Below are 21,993 nucleotides of genomic sequence, written 5' to 3' on the forward strand. Positions count from 1 at the left end.
CCCCCCCCGGGGCCGGCAGGCAGGGCGGGGGGGGGGAAGACCGGCCTGGGGGGCAGACACCGGCCTCGCTGCTGCCGCCTCGGGGAGATCGAGGGGTGGGGGGGTGGAGGAGACGGGGCTCTTCTCCCCCCCCGCGAGTATCGCGGGTCCCCCTCTTGTTATTACTATTATTTAGTCTTAACCCGCGTTGAGGAAAATTAGCTGGGAGTAAGCCTCATTGAAATGATCTGGTCAGATTGTGGCAGCTAAGATGGGTTGGCCCTGGTTAGTGTTTGGATGGGAGACTACCAAGGAGTCCAGGGTCATGAAACAGAGGCAGGCAATGGCAAACCCCCTCTTCTCTTCTTTTACCTTGAAATCCTCTGTGAGGGGTTGCCATAAATCTATTGTAACTTGATGGCTGAAGGATTTGGCTGCAGTTCTGAAAAGTACGCAGATGGAGAGTGATTTCAGCAAAGCGTACTTTATTTGATCAGGAAAAAGATGACTTTGGCCGGCTCGCAGGCCGGTTTATATCCCCCAAGAAACCGCCACCCATAACACACCCCTACTTCCCTATAGGTTATTTACAGTGGCCGAGAGTCCCATAGGCTCTCGGCCAGGAACCTAGTCCCCTGATTGGAGTGGGCTAGGATCCGCATAGTCCATTGTCTCTTGGAGCGAAGCTCTGCGTTTGTCTCTGGACTTGTCTGGACTTGTCTGGACTGGATACATTACAAGTTCTTTCTCTTGAGATTAAGGGTTTAAAATCCTGTATTTTCTCCCCCCCCTCTTCCTAGGCCCATTTCTATTGATTAATTCCTTCTGGGAATCCTTTCAGAGGTGTAGATTCATACCAATGTCACATCTATTGACACTCACACCTGAATGCTCTAAAATGAGTTTTGCGAATGTTTGAGGTGTTTAATGTTAGATGACTTGAAAACAGTCAACATAATGTAAAGACCACATTTCTGCTAAAATGCCCCCCAAATGGGCCACATTTGAAAATGCCAAAAATTCAAATGTTAACAAATTCCAGTCAACATTTCAAATTTTAAAATTTCACATTTTTTGAGAATTCTATCCGAACTCTGACTCTGGTTCCTGCTTTAACAGCAGATAAAAGGGCTAAGTTAGGGTTGCCAATCTCCAGGTGGGGCCTGGAGATAGGGCTGCCAGGTCCCCCCTGGCCCCTGGGGGGGATGGGGGAGTAGGTTTGCCAGATCCAGGTTGAGATTTGGGAGTGGAGCCTGGGGAGGACAGACCTCAGTGGGGGTTCAATGGCACAGAGTCCACCCTCCAAAGCATCCATTTTATTCAGGGGAACTGATCTCTTTAGTCTGGAGATGAGCTGTAATTCCGGGGGATCCCCACACCCCATCTTAGAGGCCAACATCCCTACGTTTACAACTGACTACAGAGACCAATTCCTGTAGAGAAAATGGTTTAGAGGGTGGATTCCATGGCATTATACCACACTGAGGTCCCTCCCCTCTCCAAACCCTGCCCTCCCCCACTCCACGCCTCAGATCTCCAGATATTTCCCAACCCAGAGCTGGCGACCTCTCATACATCCCTGGCTTCAACCCCTTTTTCTTTGTACCTCTGTTGTGAGCTTTTCTCCTTCTTCCTTTTTCCCATTGATCCGGGCCACCCTCTTGAGGACTTCCACAGCCTTCTCTGACTTGCCAGAGAGAACCAGCCAACGTGCAGATTCAGAAAACCACCTGGGAGAAAGAGCCAGACCTCAGGCTAGTGAAGGCACTAGTACGATGCAAGTACTCTTAACCATGTTTCTCTCTCTTCTGTTAGTTGAGCCCACCGTTTTTTGGCATTAAAAATGGAAGGTGTGTGCTTAGCTCTTTTAATCCACGATGCTAATGTTTAGAGCATGGAAGAAGAGAAGAGAAGAAGAAGAGAGAAGAGATTGGATTTATACCCTGCCCTTCACTACCCAAGGGAGTCTCAGAGCGGCTTACAAACTCCTTTCCCTTCCCTTCCCCACAACAGACACCCTGTGAGGTAGGTGGGGCTGAGAGAGCTCTGACAGAAACTGCTCTTTTTCAAGAATAGCTGTGCCAGAACTATGGCTTGCCCAAGGTCATCCAGCCAGGTGCAAGTGGAGGAGTGGGGAATCAAACTCGGTTCTCCCAGATTAGAGTCCGCGCATTTAACCGCTACACCAAACTGGAAGCCCATCTCATGTATTCTGCATGAGTTGCAGTTCTGAGCATGCCTCCTGATTGGGAAGGATGCCAGTTTAGAACAGTGACCCATCCAGAAACACAACAATATTTTGAGGTTTCAAGTAATTTAATGGAATTTCTGTTCCATATTAGGAGCAACTGAGTGATCCTATTTTATCTGAGATATAGCAGAATAATTCTTTTCCAACAGAAACTGATTGGATATTGGCAATCAGTCGGAGCAGTAACTCATGCAGAGATGCAGCTGACGAGTGCAAGTATAGACTCTTACTTATTGCCTGTTCTAGAACCACTGTGGGGTAATCATTAAAAGCTTTGGAAGAAGACAAGGCAGACAGAAGCCCAAACTCCTGTTCAGCCATTAAGTCCAATGGGTGCTCTTGGGCCAATCAGTCTCTCTCAGCCTACCTCACCAGGCTGTTATTAAGATAAAATGGAGGAGGAGAAAACAGTGAGCATCCTCCCAAGCTCCTTGGAAGAGGGACAAGATAACAATCAGATGGATAGATTTAATGACCTCGCGGTGATGCTCACTGCTGTTGTGGTGAGTGTGGCTCCATGCCAAAGGGAGTAGCATGAGGGTGGGTGGTGATTCAGAGTTGCTGCACTGACTGGTCCACTCACACGGTGCCTGCTTTTGAATCCTCTGCTACACATTCATTGTTTGGGTTAGTTTCATCCCCATCTACACAAAGGGTAAATACACTCTACATGCTTCATTCCTTTTGCAAATGTGTGACTTGACTTGCTTTCTATGGTCTGTGGCTTGGCTTGCTTTCTAGAGTTGTCAACATATTTTGGTTTTCTGCCATGGATTAACTGGTGATCTTTGGGACTATTCCCAGCCTCAGTGTTCCCCATCTGTAAAATGGGTAAATGGTTTTGTTAGAATGTTGTTTGAATGCTGAATTCCTCAAAGATATGATGTCTGTATGTGTGTGTATGCGTCACATGTGAAATGATGTGTAATCTGTGGCTGGGGCTCACTTGCAGGTTTGGAATTCGGCAGGCATTCTTGTTCTCTGCTTGTGGTGTAGTTGTAGTCTGGATTATATTTGGTTGCTCTGGTGGTAGCAGGAGAAAATATGTGAATGATATTGCTTAGACACAGGAGACAACTTGTAAACACATGTAATCATTGTGTAGCTGAGATGGACAGAGCATTTTACTCTCCACATACATACAACAGAAGTGTTGCTGTTAATGTTGCTTGATATTATGATTACTTAGCAATTGTATCATGCTTTCACTGTTGAAAGTATACATCATCAAAAATCCTGACAACATCCCTTTAAGGTAGGCCAGTATTATCACTTCCATACTACCCAGAGGACAGCTTAGGCTGAGAGAGAAAGTACAAACACCTTGCCTAAGACCACCTAGAGAGTTCGTAGCGAAAATGAATCACAGTTAATTCTCTTGGCCACCAGACTCCTCCATTTCCTATTCCTCTTAATTCAGGTTATTGTTAAATTGAAAAAGCCATGTAATAACCTTTCATTAAGAGTAATCAAAGTAACACAAAACAGTGTGCAATCTTTTGAGTTTTCCAGAACTCCTAATCAGACTAGAGATTTTTTATTTATTTATTTTTTTTGGGAAAGGGAGTGGGAAGAGACATTTCAGGCCATGATCTTAAGACCAGGAAGATTTGAATAGATAAAGTGGTGATAGATAGTAATAGATAAAGTGGGTGAAACAGTTGCCAGCTTGTACATTTTGGCATTCTAGGAAATAGAAGGGGGAACGGGAGCATCCAGCTGACAATATGAAAGCCAGGTGGCGATCAAATGTCACCCTAACGTCAAATCAAGGAGAAGGCCCATGGCCCAGTGGTAGAGCATCTGCTTTGCATACAGAAGGTCCCAGGTTCAATCTTGGACATCTCCAGTAAAAAGGATCAGATCATAAGTGAGATGAATGTCTCGAAATGAACCTTGGAGAGCCATCACAAATTAGAGCAGGCTGTACTGACCTTGATCGGACAATGGTCTGCCTCAATAGAAGACATAAGAACAGCTGTGGAGACCAGCTGAGACCAGCTGAGCTCTGAGCAGGAGCAGGAGAGAGAGCTGTGAGAGAGGTGAGTGGGTTTCTTTTACTTGCTTTCAGCTGAGAGAATTCAGCTAAGGATATTTTGTGGGAAAACTGTGTTTAGCAGTGTGTGGAAGCACTTAGAGTTCTTGCAGAGTCCTGGCTGATTGAGTGTGGGAGAGGAACGGGCATTGTTTGACTGGGATTGCCTGTAATTGAGAGGAAGTGGAAGGGGCATTGTTTTGCCTGTGATTGAGTGCCTGGGTGAATTTGAATTTGAATAGCTGCTGCCTGACCTCTGCTGGGGGAGGCCTCTATTTAAGGAAGCACCTTGCCAGAGGCAGAGGAGACCAGCTGAGCTCTGAGCAGGAGCAGGAGAGAGAGCTGTGAGAGAGGTGAGTGGGTTTCTTTTACTTGCTTTCAGCTGAGAGAATTCAGCTAAGGATATTTTGTGGGAAAACTGTGTTTAGCAGTGTGTGGAAGCACTTAGAGTTCTTGCAGAGTCCTGGCTGATTGAGTGTGGGAGAGGAACGGGCACTGTTTGACTGGGATTGCCTGTAATTGAGAGGAAGTGGAAGGGGCATTGTTTTGCCTGTGATTGAGTGCCTGGGTGAATTTGAATTTGAATAGCTGCTGCCTGACCTCTGCTGGGGGAGGCCTCTATTTAAGGAAACACCTTGGCAGAGGCTAAAGGGCTCTTTGCCTGTGGCTCTTAGCCTAGGGACTCTTAGACTAGGGGCTCTGTAAGTAGCCCAAAAAGAGCCAGGCTCTTTGTCTTTCCCGTAAAATAATTTGACTTGATAACAAAACCCACATAAATACCAAGGGTTTAAAAGGGGGATTATATTTATTTATTTTAAAAGAATTATGAAGCCAGAATGCCAGCAGGGGGTTGGGGGCTATCCAGTGTTTTGCACGGAGTGTCACATGTATGACTATCTGCCCACTGGGCAGAAGTCTTGGGTGTGTCCTCGGTGCAAGGAGCTCCTGGTTCTCAGGGAACGTGTGTGCTCCCTTGAGGCCAAGGTGGCTGACCTGGAGAAGCAGAGACAGTCAGCTAGGCGCACAGAAAAGACTCTCGGGGACTTGTTAGCTACGTCCCACTCTGGATCTGGCAGCCCCGCTGCTGTCAGGGAGCATGAGGGTCTAGGGGAAACAGGGCACCATGCTGAGGATAAGGGGAATGTGCCCTCAGAAGGGACCTCTTCCCCAGCTGGTGAGCGGCTCTCCTTTTGCACCAAGGAACCATCCCTGAGCAGGGTGGGAGGGGGGCTCTTGGTAGTGGGTGATTCGATCCTTAGGCAGGTAGACAGCTGGGTGGCGAACCCGCGTACTGACCGTATGGTGACTTGCCTGCCTGGTGCGAAGGTAGCGGACATTACGCGTGTTTTAGATAGGCTGGTAGATAGTGCTGGGGAGGAGCCAGTGGTCGTGGTGCATGTCGGCACCAACGATGTGGGGAAATGCAGTCGTGAGGTCCTGGAGGAGAAATTTAGGCTGCTGGGCAGGAAACTTAGGTCCAGGACCTCCAAGGTAGCCTTCTCAGAAGTGTTACCTGTTCCACGCGCAGGGCCGGAGAGACAGGCAGAGATCAGGAGTCTCAATGCGTGGATGAGACGATGGTGTAGGGGGGAAGGGTTCAGGTTTGTTAGGCACTGGGATACTTTTTGGAACAAGAGGGAGCTGTACAGGCGAGACGGTCTCCACTTGTCCCGAGAAGGAACCAGGCTGCTGGCACTTAAAATCAAAAAGGTGGCAGAGCAGCTTTTAAACTGAATATTGGGGGAAAGCCGACAGGAGATGAAAAGTCTCTGGTTCGGGTTGGCTCATCTGAGAGAGGTGAGGGGGTACCGGTTGCTTTTCTACAGGGAGGTGGATTGAAATTGTCCACAGAGGCCATGGCTGGTGACATGGACTGCCGGACAACGACTCGAGATAGCAAGAGGAAGGATGCAGGCTTAACTTGTAAGGGAAATTACAGCTGTTTCTATACAAATGCTAGAAGTGTCCGAGGTAAAATCGGGGAGTTGGAGTGCTTGGTGTCGGAGGGAAAAATAGACATTGTGGGTATTTCTGAAACTTGGTGGGATGAGGAAAATCAGTGGGACACAGTGATTCCCGGTTATATATTATATCGGAAGGATAGGGGGGGAAGGGTTGGAGGTGGGGTAGCTCTGTATGTCAGAGAGGGTATAAAGTCTAGAAAGATTGAGAGGCTAAGTGAATTGGATTCGCTTCTGGAAGTTCTATGGGTTGAAATAGGGGGGCCAAAAGGAAACTTAACACTGGGAGTTTGTTATCGCCCACCAGATCAAAAGATAGAGGAGGATTATAAAATGATGAATGCCTTAAAGATAGCAACTAGACAAAAACACTGTGTAATAATAGGTGATTTTAACTACCCACACATTGATTGGGTCAATATGTGTTCTAGCCGGGAAAAAGAGATTGAGTTTCTAGACACTCTAAATGACTGTGCTATGGAGCAGATGGTCACGGAACCTACCAGGGGAGAGGCGATCCTTGATTTGGTCCTAAGTAACACTCAAGACCTGGTGAGAGATGTAAAAGTGATTGCACCGCTTGGAAACAGTGATCATAATGTTGTTGAGTTCATCATTTGTACAAATAGAGAATTGGCCAAAAAGACTCACACAACCATTTTTAACTTTAAAAGGGGTAATTTCTCTGATATGAGGGGACACGTGGGGAGGAAACTGAAAGGAAAAGTAGAAAGGGTCAAAACAATTGGGGAAGCTTGGGATCTATTTAAAACTACGATCCTAGAAGCTCAAAAAATATATATTCCGCAGGTTAGGAAAGGCACAAACAGGTATAGGAAAAAGCCTGCATGGTTAACAAACAGAGTAATGGAGGCTGTAAAAAGTAAAAAGAATTCCTTTAAGCAGTGGAAAGCTAGTCACAGTGAGGCTGATAAAACGGAACACAGGCTATGGCAAATAAAATGCAAGTCTGAGGTCAGGCAGGCAAAAAGGGAATATGAGGAGCATATAGCAAAAAACGTAAAAACCAACAATAAAACTTTCTTCAAATACATTAGAAACAGGAAACCAGCCAGGGAGGCAGTGGGGCCCTTGGACGACCAAGGGGTAAAAGGAGTATTGAAGGATGATAGGGAAATGGCTGAGAAGCTAAATGCATTTTTTGCCTCCGTCTTCACTGTGGAAGATGAGAAGTGCTTGCCCACTCCAGAACCACTGATTTCAGGAGGGGTGTTGAAAGACCTGAGTCAGATTGAGGTGACGAGAGAGGAGGTCCTAAAACTGATAGACAACTTAAAAACTGAAAAATCACCAGGCCCAGATGGCATACATCCGAGAGTTCTGAAAGAACTCAAATGTGAACTTGTAGATCTCCTGACAAAGATATGTAATCTTTCCTTAAAATCTGCCTCCATTCCTGAGGATTGGAAGGTAGCTAATGTCACTCCCATCTTTAAAAAGGGTTCCAGAGGAGATCCGGGAAATTACAGGCCAGTCAGTCTGACGTCGATACCGGGTAAATTGGTGGAAACCATTATTAAGGAAAGAATTAGTAGGCACATAGATGAACAAAACCTATTGAGGCAGACTCAGCACGGTTTCTGTAAGGGAAGATCTTGTCTCACTAACCTGTTAGTGTTCTTTGAGGGGGTGAACAAACATGTGGACAAGGGGGATCCAATAGATATTATTTACCTTGACTTCCAGAAAGCTTTTGATAAAGTTCCTCATCAAAGGCTCCTAAGTAAGCTCAAAAATCATGGGATAGAAGGACAAGTCCTTTTATGGATCAAAAACTGGCTAGTTCATAGAAAACAGAGAGTGAGTGTAGGTGGGCAATTTTCTCAGTGGAGGGTGGTAAGCAGTGGGGTACCGCAGGGATCAGTACTTGGTCCACTGCTTTTTAACTTGTTCATTAATGATTTGGAGATGGGAGTAAGCAGTGAAGTGGCTAAATTTGCGGATGATACAAAGTTGTTCAGGGTGGTGAAAACCAGTGAGGATTGTGAGGCACTCCAAGGGGATCTGTCAAGGATGGGCGAGTGGGCGTCAACATGGCAAATGGGGTTCAATGTGGCCAAGTGCAAGGTGATGCACATTGGAGCCAAAAATCCTAAATATAAATACACATTGATGGGGTCTGAACTGGCAGAGACTGAGCAAGAGAGAGATCTTGGAGTTGTAGTGGATAACTCACTGAAAATGTCGAGACAGTGTGTGACTGCAATAAAGAAGGCCAATGCTATGCTGGGGATTATTAGGAAGGGTATTGAAAACAGATCAGCCAATATAATAATGCCCCTATATAAATCAATGGTGAGACCTCATTTGGAATACTGTGTGCAGTTCTGGGCACCACACCTTAAAAAGGATATTATAGCTTTGGAAAAAGTGCAGAAAAGGGCAACTCGAATGATAAAAGGGTTGGAACACTTTCCCTATGAGGAAAGGTTAAAGCGCTTAGGGCTCTTTAGCTTGGAGAAAAGACGACTGAGGGGTGACATGATCGAGGTTTATAAGATTATGCATGGGAAAGAGCAGGTAAAGAAAGAGGTACTTTTCTCCCTTTCTCACAATACAAGAACTCGTGGGCACTCCATGAAACTGCAGAGCGGTCGGGTTAGAACGGATAAAAGGAAGTACTTCTTCACCCAAAGAGTGATTAACACATGGAATTCACTGCCACAGGAAGTGGTGGGTGCTACAAGCATGGACGGCTTCAAAAGGGAATTAGATAAGCATATGGAGCAGAGGTCCATCAGTGGCTATTAGCCACAAGGTATAGCTAGGGGCTCTGGGGCAAGTGATGCTCTGTCTTCTTGGTGCTTGGGGGGGGGGTCAACAGTGGGAGGGCTTCTAATGTCCTGGCCCCACTGCTGGACCTCCTGATGGCACTGGTATTTCTGGCCACTGTGTGACACAGAGTGTTGGACTGGATGGGCCTTTGGCCTGATCCAACATTGGCGTCTCTTATGTTCTTAACATAAGAGAAGCCAATGTTGGATCAGGCCAATGGCCCATCTAGTCCAACACTCTGTCACACACTTGGCTAAAAATACCAGGTGCCATCTGGAGGTCCACCAGTGGGGCCAGGATACTAGAAGCCCTCCCACTTTTGCCCCCCCACAGCACCAAGAATACAGAGCATCACTTGCCCCAGACTGAGAGTCCCTGTCTATACCTTGTGGCTAATAGCCATTGATGGATCTCTGCTCCTTATGCTTATCTAATTCCCTCTTGAAGCTGTCCATGCTTGTGGCCGCCGCCACCTCTTGTGGCAGTGAATTCCATGTGTTAATCACTCTTTGGGTGAAGAAGTACTTCCTTTTATCTGTTCTAACCCGACTGCTCAGCAATTTCATTGAGTGCCCACGAGTTCTTGTATTGTGAGAAAGGGAGAAAAGTACTTCTTTCTCAACCTGCTCTATCCCATGCATAATCTTATAAACCTCGTTCATGTCACCCCTCAGCCGTCGTTTCTCCAAGCTAAAGAGCCCCAAGCGTTTTAACCTTTCTTCATAGGGAAAGTGTTCCAACCCTTTTATCATTCTAGTTGCCCAAAGCTTTCAAACAGACACACATTCATGTGTTCAAGATACATTAAAAGGGTGAGGGCAGAGGGAAAGCATAGTAAACATTTTTTACTAACAATACTGGAGGTTAAAGTTTGAGTCCAGTGGCACCTTTAAGACCAACAAAGTTTTGTTCAAGGTATAAGCTTTTGTGTGCATGCCCACTTCATTAGATACCAACACAGCTACACACCTGAATACTGGAGACTGATTTTAGTTGATGTACTAGGTAATGTGTCAGTGGAAACCAAACTGGGTAATGTATTACCTAGTTTTGGAGTGGGATAGAATGGGATTGTATTTCTTACAATACAAGAACTCATGGGCATTCAATGAAATTAATGAGCAGTAGGTTTAGAACAGATAAAAGGAAGCACTTCTTCACCCACGTGGAATTCACTGCTGCAGGAAATGATGGCAGTTACAGGCATAGACAGCTTCAAGAGGGGTTTGGATAAACATATGGAGCAGAGGTCCATTAGTGGCTGTTAGCCACAAGATATAGATGGAACACTATGTCTGGGGCAGTGATGCTCTGTCTTCTTGGCGCTTGGGGGGCAACAGTGGGAGGGCTTTTGGAGTTCTGGCCCTGAGGGTGGACCACCTGATGGCACCTAGGTTTTGGCAACTGTGTGACACAGAGGGTGATTTCCCACAAGTGCTGCTCCGTACTCAATCCTCCCTTTTGCCCCGATGGTACGTGTCAATTTCACACAAGCTGCTGCGCGCCCACATTTTGCCCTGCAGCGTCGTGCAATTTTCCCCGCGTCTACTCAGTCCTCAAAAAACAGGATTGAGTAGACGCAGGGAAAATCGCACGAAGCTGCGAGGCAAAATGCAGCTGCGCAGCAGGTTGTGTGAAATTGACACGTACCATCGGGCCAAAGAGAAGAGTGAGCGCGGAGCAGCACTTGTGGGAAATCACCCAGAGTGTTGGACTGGGTGGACCATTGGCCTGATCCAATATGGCTTCTCCTATGCTCTTATGAAACTCCCTAAGGACAGTTCCTTTGCAGATTTTCCTGTAGTTGAAGAATATTTTAAACTTCCAGGCTGATGAAGAGCTCTGCAGAACTCTGAAGCTTGCACACACAGTTTTGCTTTAGATAATCCTAATAAAGCTATATATTTGTTTAGTCTTGTAGGTGTATGTCCTTGTTAGATAAAGCCCTGATCCTACCGAGAAAGCCAAGTTTGAAGTTCACGGTGATTTCATTAATCGCAAGGAGCACCCCCCTGCTCACCAGGAGTAGAGGAAGAAAGCGAAAAAAGGCAGGGAAGCAGCAAACTGAAGCCAGCGCCAGTCCGGGAAGGCGTAGGCCAGTCCGGGAAAGATGATTTGCCCCATGGTTGCAGAGTAGCTCACCACAGTCCCAGCAACAGTTCGGACTTTGGTCGGCACCCACTCAAGGACTGAGAAAAAGAAGATGGGGAAGGGAGGTTAGAAGAACCAGGCTGCAAAGGCTGCAAAGTCTATACTTCCTACTGCTCAAACAAGCCATTCATTATATGCTGATATTGTTGTTGCCATCTCAGCGTGGTGCAGTGGTCAGAGTGTTGGACCAGGAACTGGAAGAACTAGGTTTGAATCCCTTACTCTGCCATGGAAGTTCACTGGGGGACCTTGGGCAGGTCACACACGCTCAGCCTAACCTACCTCACAGGGTTGTTGCGAGGATAAAGTGGAGGATGGGAGAATTATATATGCCATCTGAGCTCCATGGAAGAAGGGTAGAATAAAAATGTACTGAATAAAAAATACATACAGTCCATGGCATTGGACTGTACTGTTGTGGTCACTAAGATGGCAACAGATGGTACCATTCATTTCTAATCTTAACGCCAGTAATATGAGGACTTGATCTGACATTGCTAGTATTACCATTGGAAAAATTAAAAATAGAGAAGGCAGGCAAAGGACCAAAAGCTCTTCTTGTTCCTCTTTGTAACTTAAATGGGTCAGACCGACAACTACTCATGAGTGCTTTGCAGAATACGGTTCAATATTCCTTCCAGGGCTATTTTTGGGCAGGAATGAAACAGGAACGGAGTTCTGGCTGGCTCCCGAGTTGGCCACGCCCAGCAGGAACTCATTAGCATAATAGGCCACACCCAACAGCAGGAACTCATTAGGATTGGCTACATTAGGGGTGTGTGGCCTAACATGCAAAGGAGTTCCTGCTACAAAAAAGCCCTGGGTTTTGACAACAAACAAGGTAAACAGAATAACAAGCAAAAGGAGGGTGTGGCTGGATAACCACACTTCTGGTAACATGGGGGTGCGGCCTAATGTGCTCATGAGCTGTGCTGTCAGGGGGGTGGCCTAATATGCTAATGAGTTCCTGCTGTTGGGTGTGGCCTGTTATGCTAATGCGTTCCTGCTGGGCTTTTTCTACAAAAAGAGCCCTGAAATTTCCTTCTAATAGTAAAGTGGCTGCCCCTGCCTGTACAATTCTAAAAAGAGGTCATGGAGGCCACCCACAGACAAGGTCTGGGTTTATATGTATTCAGGGAGACTCCTAGATAGACAGGAAAAATGACTTTGTAAGTTATCCAGAAGAACAAAACAAAACTGGTCTAACGGGGTCTTCGCGTGCTTCAGGAGGCAAGGGAATGTTCAGGGGGCAAGAGGATGCTGAGAGGTGGTTTGAGCAGGGGGAGGAACAGAGGGAGCTGGTGAAATTGGCACGCTCAAGCCCCTGGCGACCCTTGGACTCTGCCCACACCCCCCCAAATAAATCTGCAAAAAAGAAGCTGGTGGGGGTAGAAAGTGCCATCAAGTCACAGCTGACTTATGGGCGACCCCTCAAGGGGTTTTCAAGGCAAGAGACACTCGGAGGTGGTTTTGCCATTTGTCTGCCTCTGTGTCACAACCCTGGGATTCCTTGGTGGTCTCCCATCCAAATTCTAGCCAGGGCATCTGAGAGCTGATGAGATCAGGCTAGCTTTGGCTATCCAAGTCAGGTCAAAATAGAGGCTAAGGCCATGGGGAAATATGTCATTGCAAGATCGTCACTCGGACTGCCGGCTTTCCAAAAAGGTCATACCAAACCAGCTTTGGGAAAGACGTAGCAAAGCAGAGGGGAAATGATGGTCAGTTGGCAGCTTCAGAAGAGGGGCCAGACAGGGACTTAGTAACCCATAGCCGGGCCGCTAGGCTTTCAGGTATTTCGGGGGCCCTCCAGCGACTTTACAGGCTGTCTATGGCTGCGGTCACACACACTAGATAATCCACTTTAAATCCACTTTCAATGCATTTTTCAACTGGATTTTGCCAGTTCAGACAGTAAAAATCCAGTTGGAAAGTGCACTGAAAGTGGATTGAAAGTAGATTATTTAGCACGTGTGGCTGTAGCCATAAGAGAAAATAACAGTGCCTCAGCAAAAATAAAAAATGATGGGCCCCTAGTCCCTGCAGGGTCCCTAGGGGCCAGATGTTTTGTACCAGCCCCAGCACCTGTGCCATTAACAGCAGCATCCTCTGCAGATGTTATCATGCTGATCTCCATAAACTGACAAAGCATCTCTTTTTTAATCTTCTACAGATGCAGCCGCACATGCCAAGCTGGGTTTGTTTTTTTTCTGGTCAGTTGGCAACTTCAGAACAGACCAGATGGGAGGAGATTTTGTTTGTGTTAATTGCTCTCCTCTGAGCTTGGTGTTCTTGCCGCTCCCCCCCCCCCCCCCCCCCCCCAGTCTCCACAGCTTCCACATCATGTGACCGCCTTTTTGCTCAGCGTGTGAGAAAGCCAATCAAAAGTCAGGTATGCCGAACTGGAGGGATAAATATTTGTACAGTTTAACACACACTGAGCACAAAATAGAGCAAATGGGGTCAGGAATGCAGGGGAGGGGGAGGGAAGAAACTTCTTGCACACCCTACCTTGCAAAAACAAAAGCTGTGTAGCACCTTTGATAAGGACCAACCAAACTATCACATTGAGCCGCATGCAATGCCAAGCTGTGTGCAAGCTTTGGAGTTCCCCATCACTCTTTAGCAGGCTTCAGTGCCCAAAAAGGGGGGCGGGGGGGGAATAAGTTTTTTCACAGCATGTAGGCAAAGCCCAAAGTCTGCACTTGCAGTTCTTAAACTGGAAAATGGGATGTAGTAGAGACTAAACTGGATTTGTTTCGGAGGTGCTAGGTGCAAACCAGTGTTTTAAATTTGCTGGGACAAAGGACAGCAAACACCAGCATTGTCTCTTCACATATATCACAGATATCATTAGCAGAATAGCTGGTGGTAGCTGGCCCATAGACTACAGAACCCTGGGCTCAAATCAGGGTTGCCAGATCACCCCAGGCCACTGGTGAAGCATGGGGAGGTACAGTTTCCATAAGCTTGCCTTTCCCCCGCTTGGGGCAGAGGTTTGCCCACTTTAAGTCCCTCAATCGGCCGGCCCAGATTCGGGTTGGCGGGGGGAACCCCGCCCCCAAAGTGCCGGGATCATGCCAGGCACGTAGCCAGGGGGACACTCTAGCACTCAGCCAAAAAAAACTCTATGGTACCATAGAGTTTCTGGCCAAATGCTAGAGCGTCCCCCTGGCAATATGCCTAGCATGATGATGTCACTTCTGGGTGATGTCATTGCAGTACGCACACAAAGCGCATGCACCAGAAACTCTGGGAAGGGAAGCTCTGCCCCCCCCCCCCCCACCAGCAGAAGGTAGAGACCTGGCAACCCTAGGTTTCCATCTCCAGGCTGGGAAACGCCTGGAGATTTGGGGGTGTACAGTCCATAGGTACAGTCCATAGACTCCACCCCCAAAGCATCCATTTTCTCCAGGGGGCTGATCTCTATAGTCTGGAGATGAGCTGTAATCCCAGGAAATCCCCAGTTCGCAGCGGGAGGCTGGCATCCCTAACTCAAATCCCTGTTCATCTGGGTGACATTAGACCAGTCTCTCTCTGCCTACCCTACTTCAGAGGGTTGTGGTGGTCATAGAATGGAGATGGGGATAACCCATACATCACCGACTTGGAAGACAGGGGGGATACTTGTCAAAATAGGGAAACTTGTCAAATTTCTGATTTGAGCTACTGTTTTTCTCTCCCCCTCCCTTGCTGATATTATTAAAATTGGCCTTCGGCTCTTACCTAGAGACATGCAGTTCAAGATAATCCCAGAGTACGCCATGCCAACCAGGAAGCGGAAGACGCAGTAGGCCACGAAAGTTGGGGAGAAGGCTGTGCACAGGCCAGCAACCGCCATTTGCAGGTAGGACCAGCTTAGCACTGATTTCCGCCCAAACCTAAGACACAACGATGGTGCGTAAATATATTTCCTTGACTGCTGTTTATAGGACCCTGTCAACACAGCTGGTGTGTTAGGGAGTAACACAAGGGAAAAAAAGAACCCTAATCCTCAAGGAATTGATATTCTACATTCTGACAGGGACAGGGAAAGGAGATACAAGGAGGTATCCAGACCAAGGACGAGGAAAGGGTGTTTCATACCCTTGGCTTTGTTTTAGGGCTGCCAACCTCCAGGTGGCGGCTGGAGAGCTCCCAGAATTACAGCTGATCTCCAGACGACATATATTGTTTATTTATTTAAAACATTTATTCCACTTTTTTTTTTTTTTTTTTAGAAAATGGCTGCTTTGGAAGGTGGACTGTATGGAATTATATCTGACCACAGTTGTCACCAATGATCCCGCTAGGCTGTGGAGTCTTGTGAGCAAAAACTCTACTTCGTGAGCTACTGGCATTAAAGTTGTGAGCGAGTGATTTGGCATCTGCACAAACTAGTTTGCTCTGGAGGCCTCCTTCCTGAGCTAAGACAAAAATGTGTGAGCCGGAGGCTAAAAAATTGCGAGCTAGCTCACACTAACTCAGCTTAGAGGGAACACTGGTTGTCACCTCCCTAAACCCCACAGCCCCAAGCTCCACCTTCAAATTTCCAGGTATTTCCGAACCCAAGATTCGCAACCCGACTTTGTTGCAGTGGGAGATGAGAATGAAGGGGATACGACCAAAGGCTTCATGGAAAAGGTGGGATTTGGAGGAGGGATCTGAAGGAGCAGCAGGAGGCGGGAGTTCCGGGAATAAGGGGCTGCAAGGGAGGAAGGGTGGAGCCAGTTAAGAAAATAGCTCCGTGGGTTGGTAAAACTGGATGTGCCCAGTCTAAATCAGTTGTCCTGTCTAGTCCAGAACTATCTACTCTGATGGGAAGTAGTTCTCCAGCGTCTTGGGAAGAAGTCCTCTCCAAATCTGCTAATCTGAGATCCTTTTAACAAGATATGCCAAAGGTTGAATCTGCGTATTTCCCCATGCAAATATATGCTTCTCTCCCTGGAGTGTTTAATCTCTGTGTTTCCATCCTCATTGCAGCCCTTGAGGTATGACTTCATTGTTCCCATCTTACAGATGGAGAACTGAGAGTGACATATGACACCGGTCATTGGTGTCAGTAGTGGGATACCAACCTTAATCTCCACCTGACTCTCCAGCCATTGGACCAGGCTCGCTTCAGTCCTGCCTGGAAAACTGACCCAAATGCTGTTGGCAGACAGAACCATGAGAATCCCTTTCCACGCACCCACCTGTCAGCTAATCTTCCAAACGCAAGCGCGCCCGCCAGCACTCCCCCCATGTAAATAGACTGGGCCATCTGTCTCCGGGTCCTCAAGTTACACACCAGATCCCACTGCATGGATGGAGGAGAGGAAAGTGTTAAAAGAGAAAAATGCAAAGTAATCTACTAATTAGGACAGAAGAGGACCGCATGCTGCGTAGGTAGGATTGCCATACCCCCAGTGGAAGGAGGGATCCCCGCTGCCTGTCTTTGCCCCCCAGCTGCCCAGCAGGGGTGCTTACCAGTAGAAGGCCTAGGCCACATTGTTGGTGTTGCACAGGAAGTGATGCCATCATGCTGATGACATCTGGGTGCCACTCTGGTATTTGGACAAAAACTCTATGGTAGAAGCTGGTTTTACCATCAAGGTTTTGACCAAATACCAGAGCATCACCCGGAGGTTACTGGCATGATGGCATCACTTCCTGTGCCGTGCCAGCAATGCGGCCTAGGCTATCTTCTTTCTACTGGTAAGTCCCCTTCCCCATTCCCTGCCAGTTGCCAGAAGGGCAACCCCTATGTGTGCCTGGTGTTCCTGATGATTTTTTTAAAAAATAGTTTACTGGCAGGGAGATGCAATTTAAAGGCAAGACAATCCTGGGAGAAGAGGAGCAATTTAACTCCTGTTTTCCTGTTGACTGTCACCACCGCCAAAGTACTTGTACTCTCTCTGTTGGGGGGAAAAAATTAAGGTGATGGCTGCACGGTTGCCAACTCTGGGTTGGGTACTTCCTAGAGATTTGAGGGGCGGGGTCTGGGGTAGGGATGCCAGACCTCCGGTGGGGGCAGGGGTCTCCCAGTTTCAGGCGCTCTTCTCCGCCCACTCAATCACCCTCCCCAAACAGGCAAGAAGCTGGTAATAAACGCGACATGCCTACATCATATGGAAGTGACGTGGGCACATCGGTGACATGGGGGGGTGACGCTCTGGTTTGTGGGCAAAACGTCTATGGTAGAATTAGCTTCTACCATAGAGTTTTGCCCAAAAACCAGAGCGTCAGCCCCGACATCCCCATATCACTTTTGGGTGATGCAGGGACATCATGTTTATTTCCGGCTTCCTCCCTCCCCAGTACTCCCAGTAAGCTCACCCCCATCCCCCGCCAGCTGGTCCAACGGACCTGGCAACCCTTCCTGGGGAGGGAGCTCAGTAGAGTCTGTCCTCCAAAGCAGCCATTTTCTCCTCGGGAACTTATCGCTTGTCAGGAGATCAGCTGTAATTCTGGGATTTCTCCAAGCCCTATCTAGAGACTGGCACCCACTTGGCAGGGGGAAGTCCTGGCCCCTTGGCAGAGGCTTAATGTGGGGAAACGGGCAGCTTTTCATGGCATAGTGCTAAATTAGCTCACCTGGTAACTAACTGCCCATGTGGTGTAGTGGTTAAGCGTGTCAGACTAGTATCTGGGAGACTTCGGTTCGAATCCCCACTCATGCCATGGAAGCTCTCTAGGTGACCTTGGGCCAGTCACACACTCTCAGTCTAACCTACCTTACAGGGTTGTTGTGAGGATAAAATGGAGAACAGGAGAATGATGTAAGCCGCCTTGAGTCCCCTTTGGGGGAAAAGGTGGGGTACAAATGAAGGAAATAAATCAATAGCGCTCCATGAAAGAGTTTTCTCCAGGTCAGCTGACAAGCCCACTTATGGCACCTGTCTCCTCCCACACTGATCTTCTCCTTTACTTTGCAGCGTCAGTGGTTGCATTCGATTACAAAAACTGTTGGGGAAAGAATGACAGATCTCCGTGTCAGGCCCATGTCACGCCAGGTTATTACAGGAGATAATTACAAAGTTCAGCCACTAGGGGGAGCTGTGCTTTGAAGGATTTAAGGAAGGGGGTTATTTCAGACCAGGCGTGGTCTTTTTTGTTTTTGTGGCTGGGGGATAAACTCAGTGCCCTCCAACTCTGCAATAACAAGATTGCGTGTATGAAAACAGCCCAGACTCAGACTGCAATTCTGGATGTGGTTTATTCAAGCAAATAGGTAAGGTTACCAACCTCCTGGTGGGGTCTGGAGCCAATTTTGAGTCTACAGAGACCAGTTCCCCTGGATGAAATGGCAGCTTCGGTGGATAGTCTCTGTGGCATCACATACTGCTGAGCTCCTTTGCCTCCCCAAATCCCGCCCCCAGGCATCCTCCCAGATCTCTAGGATATTCCTAAACTAGAGTTGGCAACCCTATATGGAAGGGATTGTTTCTAATCACCAGCCCCTGAACAGACCCAACAACAACTGAGCACATCTTCCCCAAGCGCGTTTGCCACTTCCTACTGAATTTGGCCTCTGGACTGGGGTTGCCTTCTGTCTACATTCCCCTCCGGCTGCCAGGATTAACTAGGGAGAAAACTGATGATAAATTAGTTTGGTTCATTGACTTTCCAACACATAAAATGTCCTGCCCCCCCCCCCCCCCAGTGTAAGATGAACAAAGCAACTGACACACAGCCTAAAATATTCATTTGTGCTAAATTCACAAAAAGCATATTTAAACTTTTCTCTGTTACACATACACATGAAGCTGCCTTATGCTAAATCAGACCATTGGTCCATCAAAGTCAGTACTGTCTGCTTCGACTGACAGTAGCTCTCCAGGGTCTTAGGTAGAGGTCTTTCATATCACCTCTTGCCTGGTTCTTTTAACTGGAGATGCCAGGGATTGAACCTGGGACCTTCTGCGTATCAAGCAGATGCTCTGCCACTGAACCACAGTCTTTCCCCTTTGAGTGTGTCTTTGAGGCAGCTGTCGTTGCTACAGGTTCTGGCAGCATGAAGATTAGGACACGTGTCTTGCCTTGCTGTGTCCAATCAAGGCCCAACTACCCCGGAATATTGTTTCCGAGAGAGGATGACCACAAGCTTCTGCAGGGTTGATAACCGCTCCGCGGCCTGCCTCCGAACAGCGAGACCCCTTTTAGCAGTTGGAGTGAATAATGCTTGATAAGCTTCTAGCTGCAGGTGCAAATAATTTGGGAAAACCACTTTCTCAGGAAATTTCTCCTGAATTGGAAATTTGGAAAACTGCATAAAATGCACATTGTATATTGCTTGAAAAGATCCTATTTTGGATGATGCTGGACTTTAGAAAGTAAGAAAAAAAATAGGATGCATTGTTGTGGAAGCGCTCTTTGGTTTTGCAAAATAGTTCCCATTTGTATAGATTTTTGTATCTCCTGTCAATGGGGGGTGAGGACAACAAGGTCCCTGTGAATGAGCTTTTATGGCTACTCGAAGCCTAACAAGGCGCTAAAGGGGGGGATTTTTTTTGCAGCCTTCAACTGGCTATGAGAAAAGAGAAATCCTTTTTTATGAGGTTTGGAGCTACCTGTGGTGCTTGTCTGTTCTTGCTTCCTGCCTGCTCAGTCATTTGTAAAGAACACTGCAATCCTACGCAGAGTTACTCCAGCCTAAGTACGTTGATTTCACTGGGCTCTGACTGGAATAAACAATTCTTGGAGGAAGGGAAAGCACGGGAGAAGTGCTCTCTCCTCCCCACAAGGCAGTTGTCCCTTTGGATGTTTGAAACAACACAAAATTTAGCACGTTAATATGTAGCATTATTGCATCTGAAATAATCAGATTGACTTCAAATGTAATTCTTTTAAAAAACGGAGCTCGCTGTGGATCCAGAGCTCAAAACTTCACTACACTCGGAACCTTCCCGGCAACCTTAACCCCCATTTCTCTCACCTCCATAATGATGGTGTTGGCGAAAATGCTTCTGTCATAGATCCATCCGTCGTGGCACGGTTCGGTGTCTGCCTGAGTCCAATTGGCATGGGTGACGTTTGCGTGAAGGAGATGCCATTGTGGAGTGACAAACCGGCGACATTTGTCCAGCTTACCAGCCTGATCTTGGGGGATGGAGATCCACAGCAGATCCTCTTCTGTTGTGGGGTCCAGAGTCCTGTTTGTATGCAAGTGTGTGTTGTTGCCAAGAAGCCTGATCTGGCAGTGGTGTTCAGGGATGGCAGCTGAGAAGTTCTGGAGAAGGTTGTGAGTGGACGTAAGTAGGAGTGGGATCACCAACAGGGTGACGTGAATGACCTGGAAGCGGCCTGTCCCCCCAAGCCGGTCGAGAAGTTCGGCGAATGTCATAGTAAGGGGGGATGCCTGGAGAGTGCCACAAAAGGGGCCGAAGCAGCGAAACTCAGAAGCGATCTGGCATGGCCTGCATCTCTGGAACACATGCCAGCCGCATACAGGCTGTTCCCACCCTCTCTGGAACGTTTCCTCTTGTTAATTTAGGGTCAGGATCTTTCAAGGCGATGTTGCAACGGTCCTCATCTTGGCTGTGGCTGTAAACATCACTTGCAGGCCTCGTGGGGACAGGGGGAGGGGTTTTTTAAAAAACCAGGAAAGAAACATTTGAGTAATCTGTTGTGTGAATTCTGCGAGACTGGAGAGTGTTTCACCCAGGATGCTGCAAACCACGTGGGGTGTTTGTTAGTCTGTGCATGTGTTAATAACCTCGGGGAACCATCGGGCTGGTCTGGGGGGGGGGGAGGGAGGCGATTATGCAACCCCCTCCTTAATAACTTTACTTGGGTCAAAGTTCTAATGAGGCTTTGAAGGATTAGCTCAAAAAGAAAGAAAGAACAAGAAAATGCAGCCATTCAGCAAATGTGGGGCAGGGTGTGGCCAGAAACAAGTATGAGGCTGGGGGGCAGTGAGGACGAAGGGGGATCTGGCTGTGTTCTCTTGGCTGTAGGAAATGCAGTTTTTTGTTGCCTGCTTCGTGCTCGTACTCTTAAAAGGAAAGAAGGCCAGACCACCATAAATCTTTGGTTTCAAACCAACCAAAGACTGGCAGTGCAACTTTTCACCAAACTGGCACAAGCTGACGTATGCAAGCTTTTGTGTTTCACAGAAAGCTTCGTCAAGGCACCCTTTTGTGCCCCTTCCACATCAGGAAGAGTTCTGTGAAACTCAAAAGCTTGCTCCAGGCGGCTGTACCGGTGGGTTTTGGCTGCCCTGAAGACTGACAGACAGGTCCGACCAGGGCTTTTTTTCCTTTTTTTTTTGACAAAGAGGTGCCAGAACTGTCAAGAGGGAAATGAAGTTTTCAATCTGTATACTGAAAACTCATGAACTTGTAAACATTTTTAAGGTGGTCACACATGCGAGATAACACCGGGGGGGCAACCACCCAAATAACAGTGTTCCCTTTGCTCACAGGGAGGTCCGTAATAAAGTCCATGGACACCACTTCCCAAGGTCTTGATGGAGTAGGGAGTGGCTGCAGAAGACCGGGAGGCTTGCCCCCCCTGGGTTTAGGCAAGGCGCAGGTCTGGCAGGACCGAACAAAAGTCAATAGGTCCTTGCGCATTTGTGGCCACCAAAACTGTCTGCGGATGAGTTGCAGTGACTTAACAAAACTCCAATGTCCTGCCAGTTTGGAACCATGAGCAGAATCCATCACCTCCCTCCGCAACGAAATAGGCACATACAGTTTGTCCCCAGAATAAACCAGACCATCTGGGCTACGGACATGATCCGGCAATGCAGAGATGGAGGCATCATCTTCAGCAGTAGACTTTCCCTGGTGTCTTTTTACTCTGCTGTGGTGGAGCAAAACGAGTTGCCAACAGGTGCGGGGTGCTTCCCAGATGTTCGC

The 21,993-nt window shown here is 47.6% G+C and overlaps 1 protein-coding gene across 1 annotated transcript in view; it reads right to left on the reverse strand.

The window, feature by feature from the left end:
• LOC107111042 (solute carrier family 22 member 6-A-like) overlaps positions 1-20,512 on the reverse strand; it is a 30,529-nt gene extending 10,017 nt beyond the window's left edge. Inside the window, exons 1-5 of the mRNA XM_015411939.1 lie at positions 20,067-20,512; positions 16,345-16,448; positions 14,897-15,051; positions 11,043-11,211; positions 1,586-1,709 (exon numbers count right to left, since the gene is read on the reverse strand). Coding sequence (XP_015267425.1) covers positions 1,586-1,709; positions 11,043-11,211; positions 14,897-15,051; positions 16,345-16,448; positions 20,067-20,474 — 960 coding nt within the window. The 5' untranslated portion in view covers positions 20,475-20,512. The remainder of the gene's footprint in view (positions 1-1,585; positions 1,710-11,042; positions 11,212-14,896; positions 15,052-16,344; positions 16,449-20,066) is intronic.
• Positions 20,513-21,993: the final 1,481 nt, after the last annotated feature.

This window comes from Gekko japonicus, unplaced genomic scaffold, assembly GCF_001447785.1.
Source record: "Gekko japonicus isolate JY-2015 unplaced genomic scaffold, Gekko_japonicus_V1.1 scaffold563, whole genome shotgun sequence".
Lineage (NCBI taxonomy): Eukaryota > Metazoa > Chordata > Lepidosauria > Squamata > Gekkonidae > Gekko > Gekko japonicus.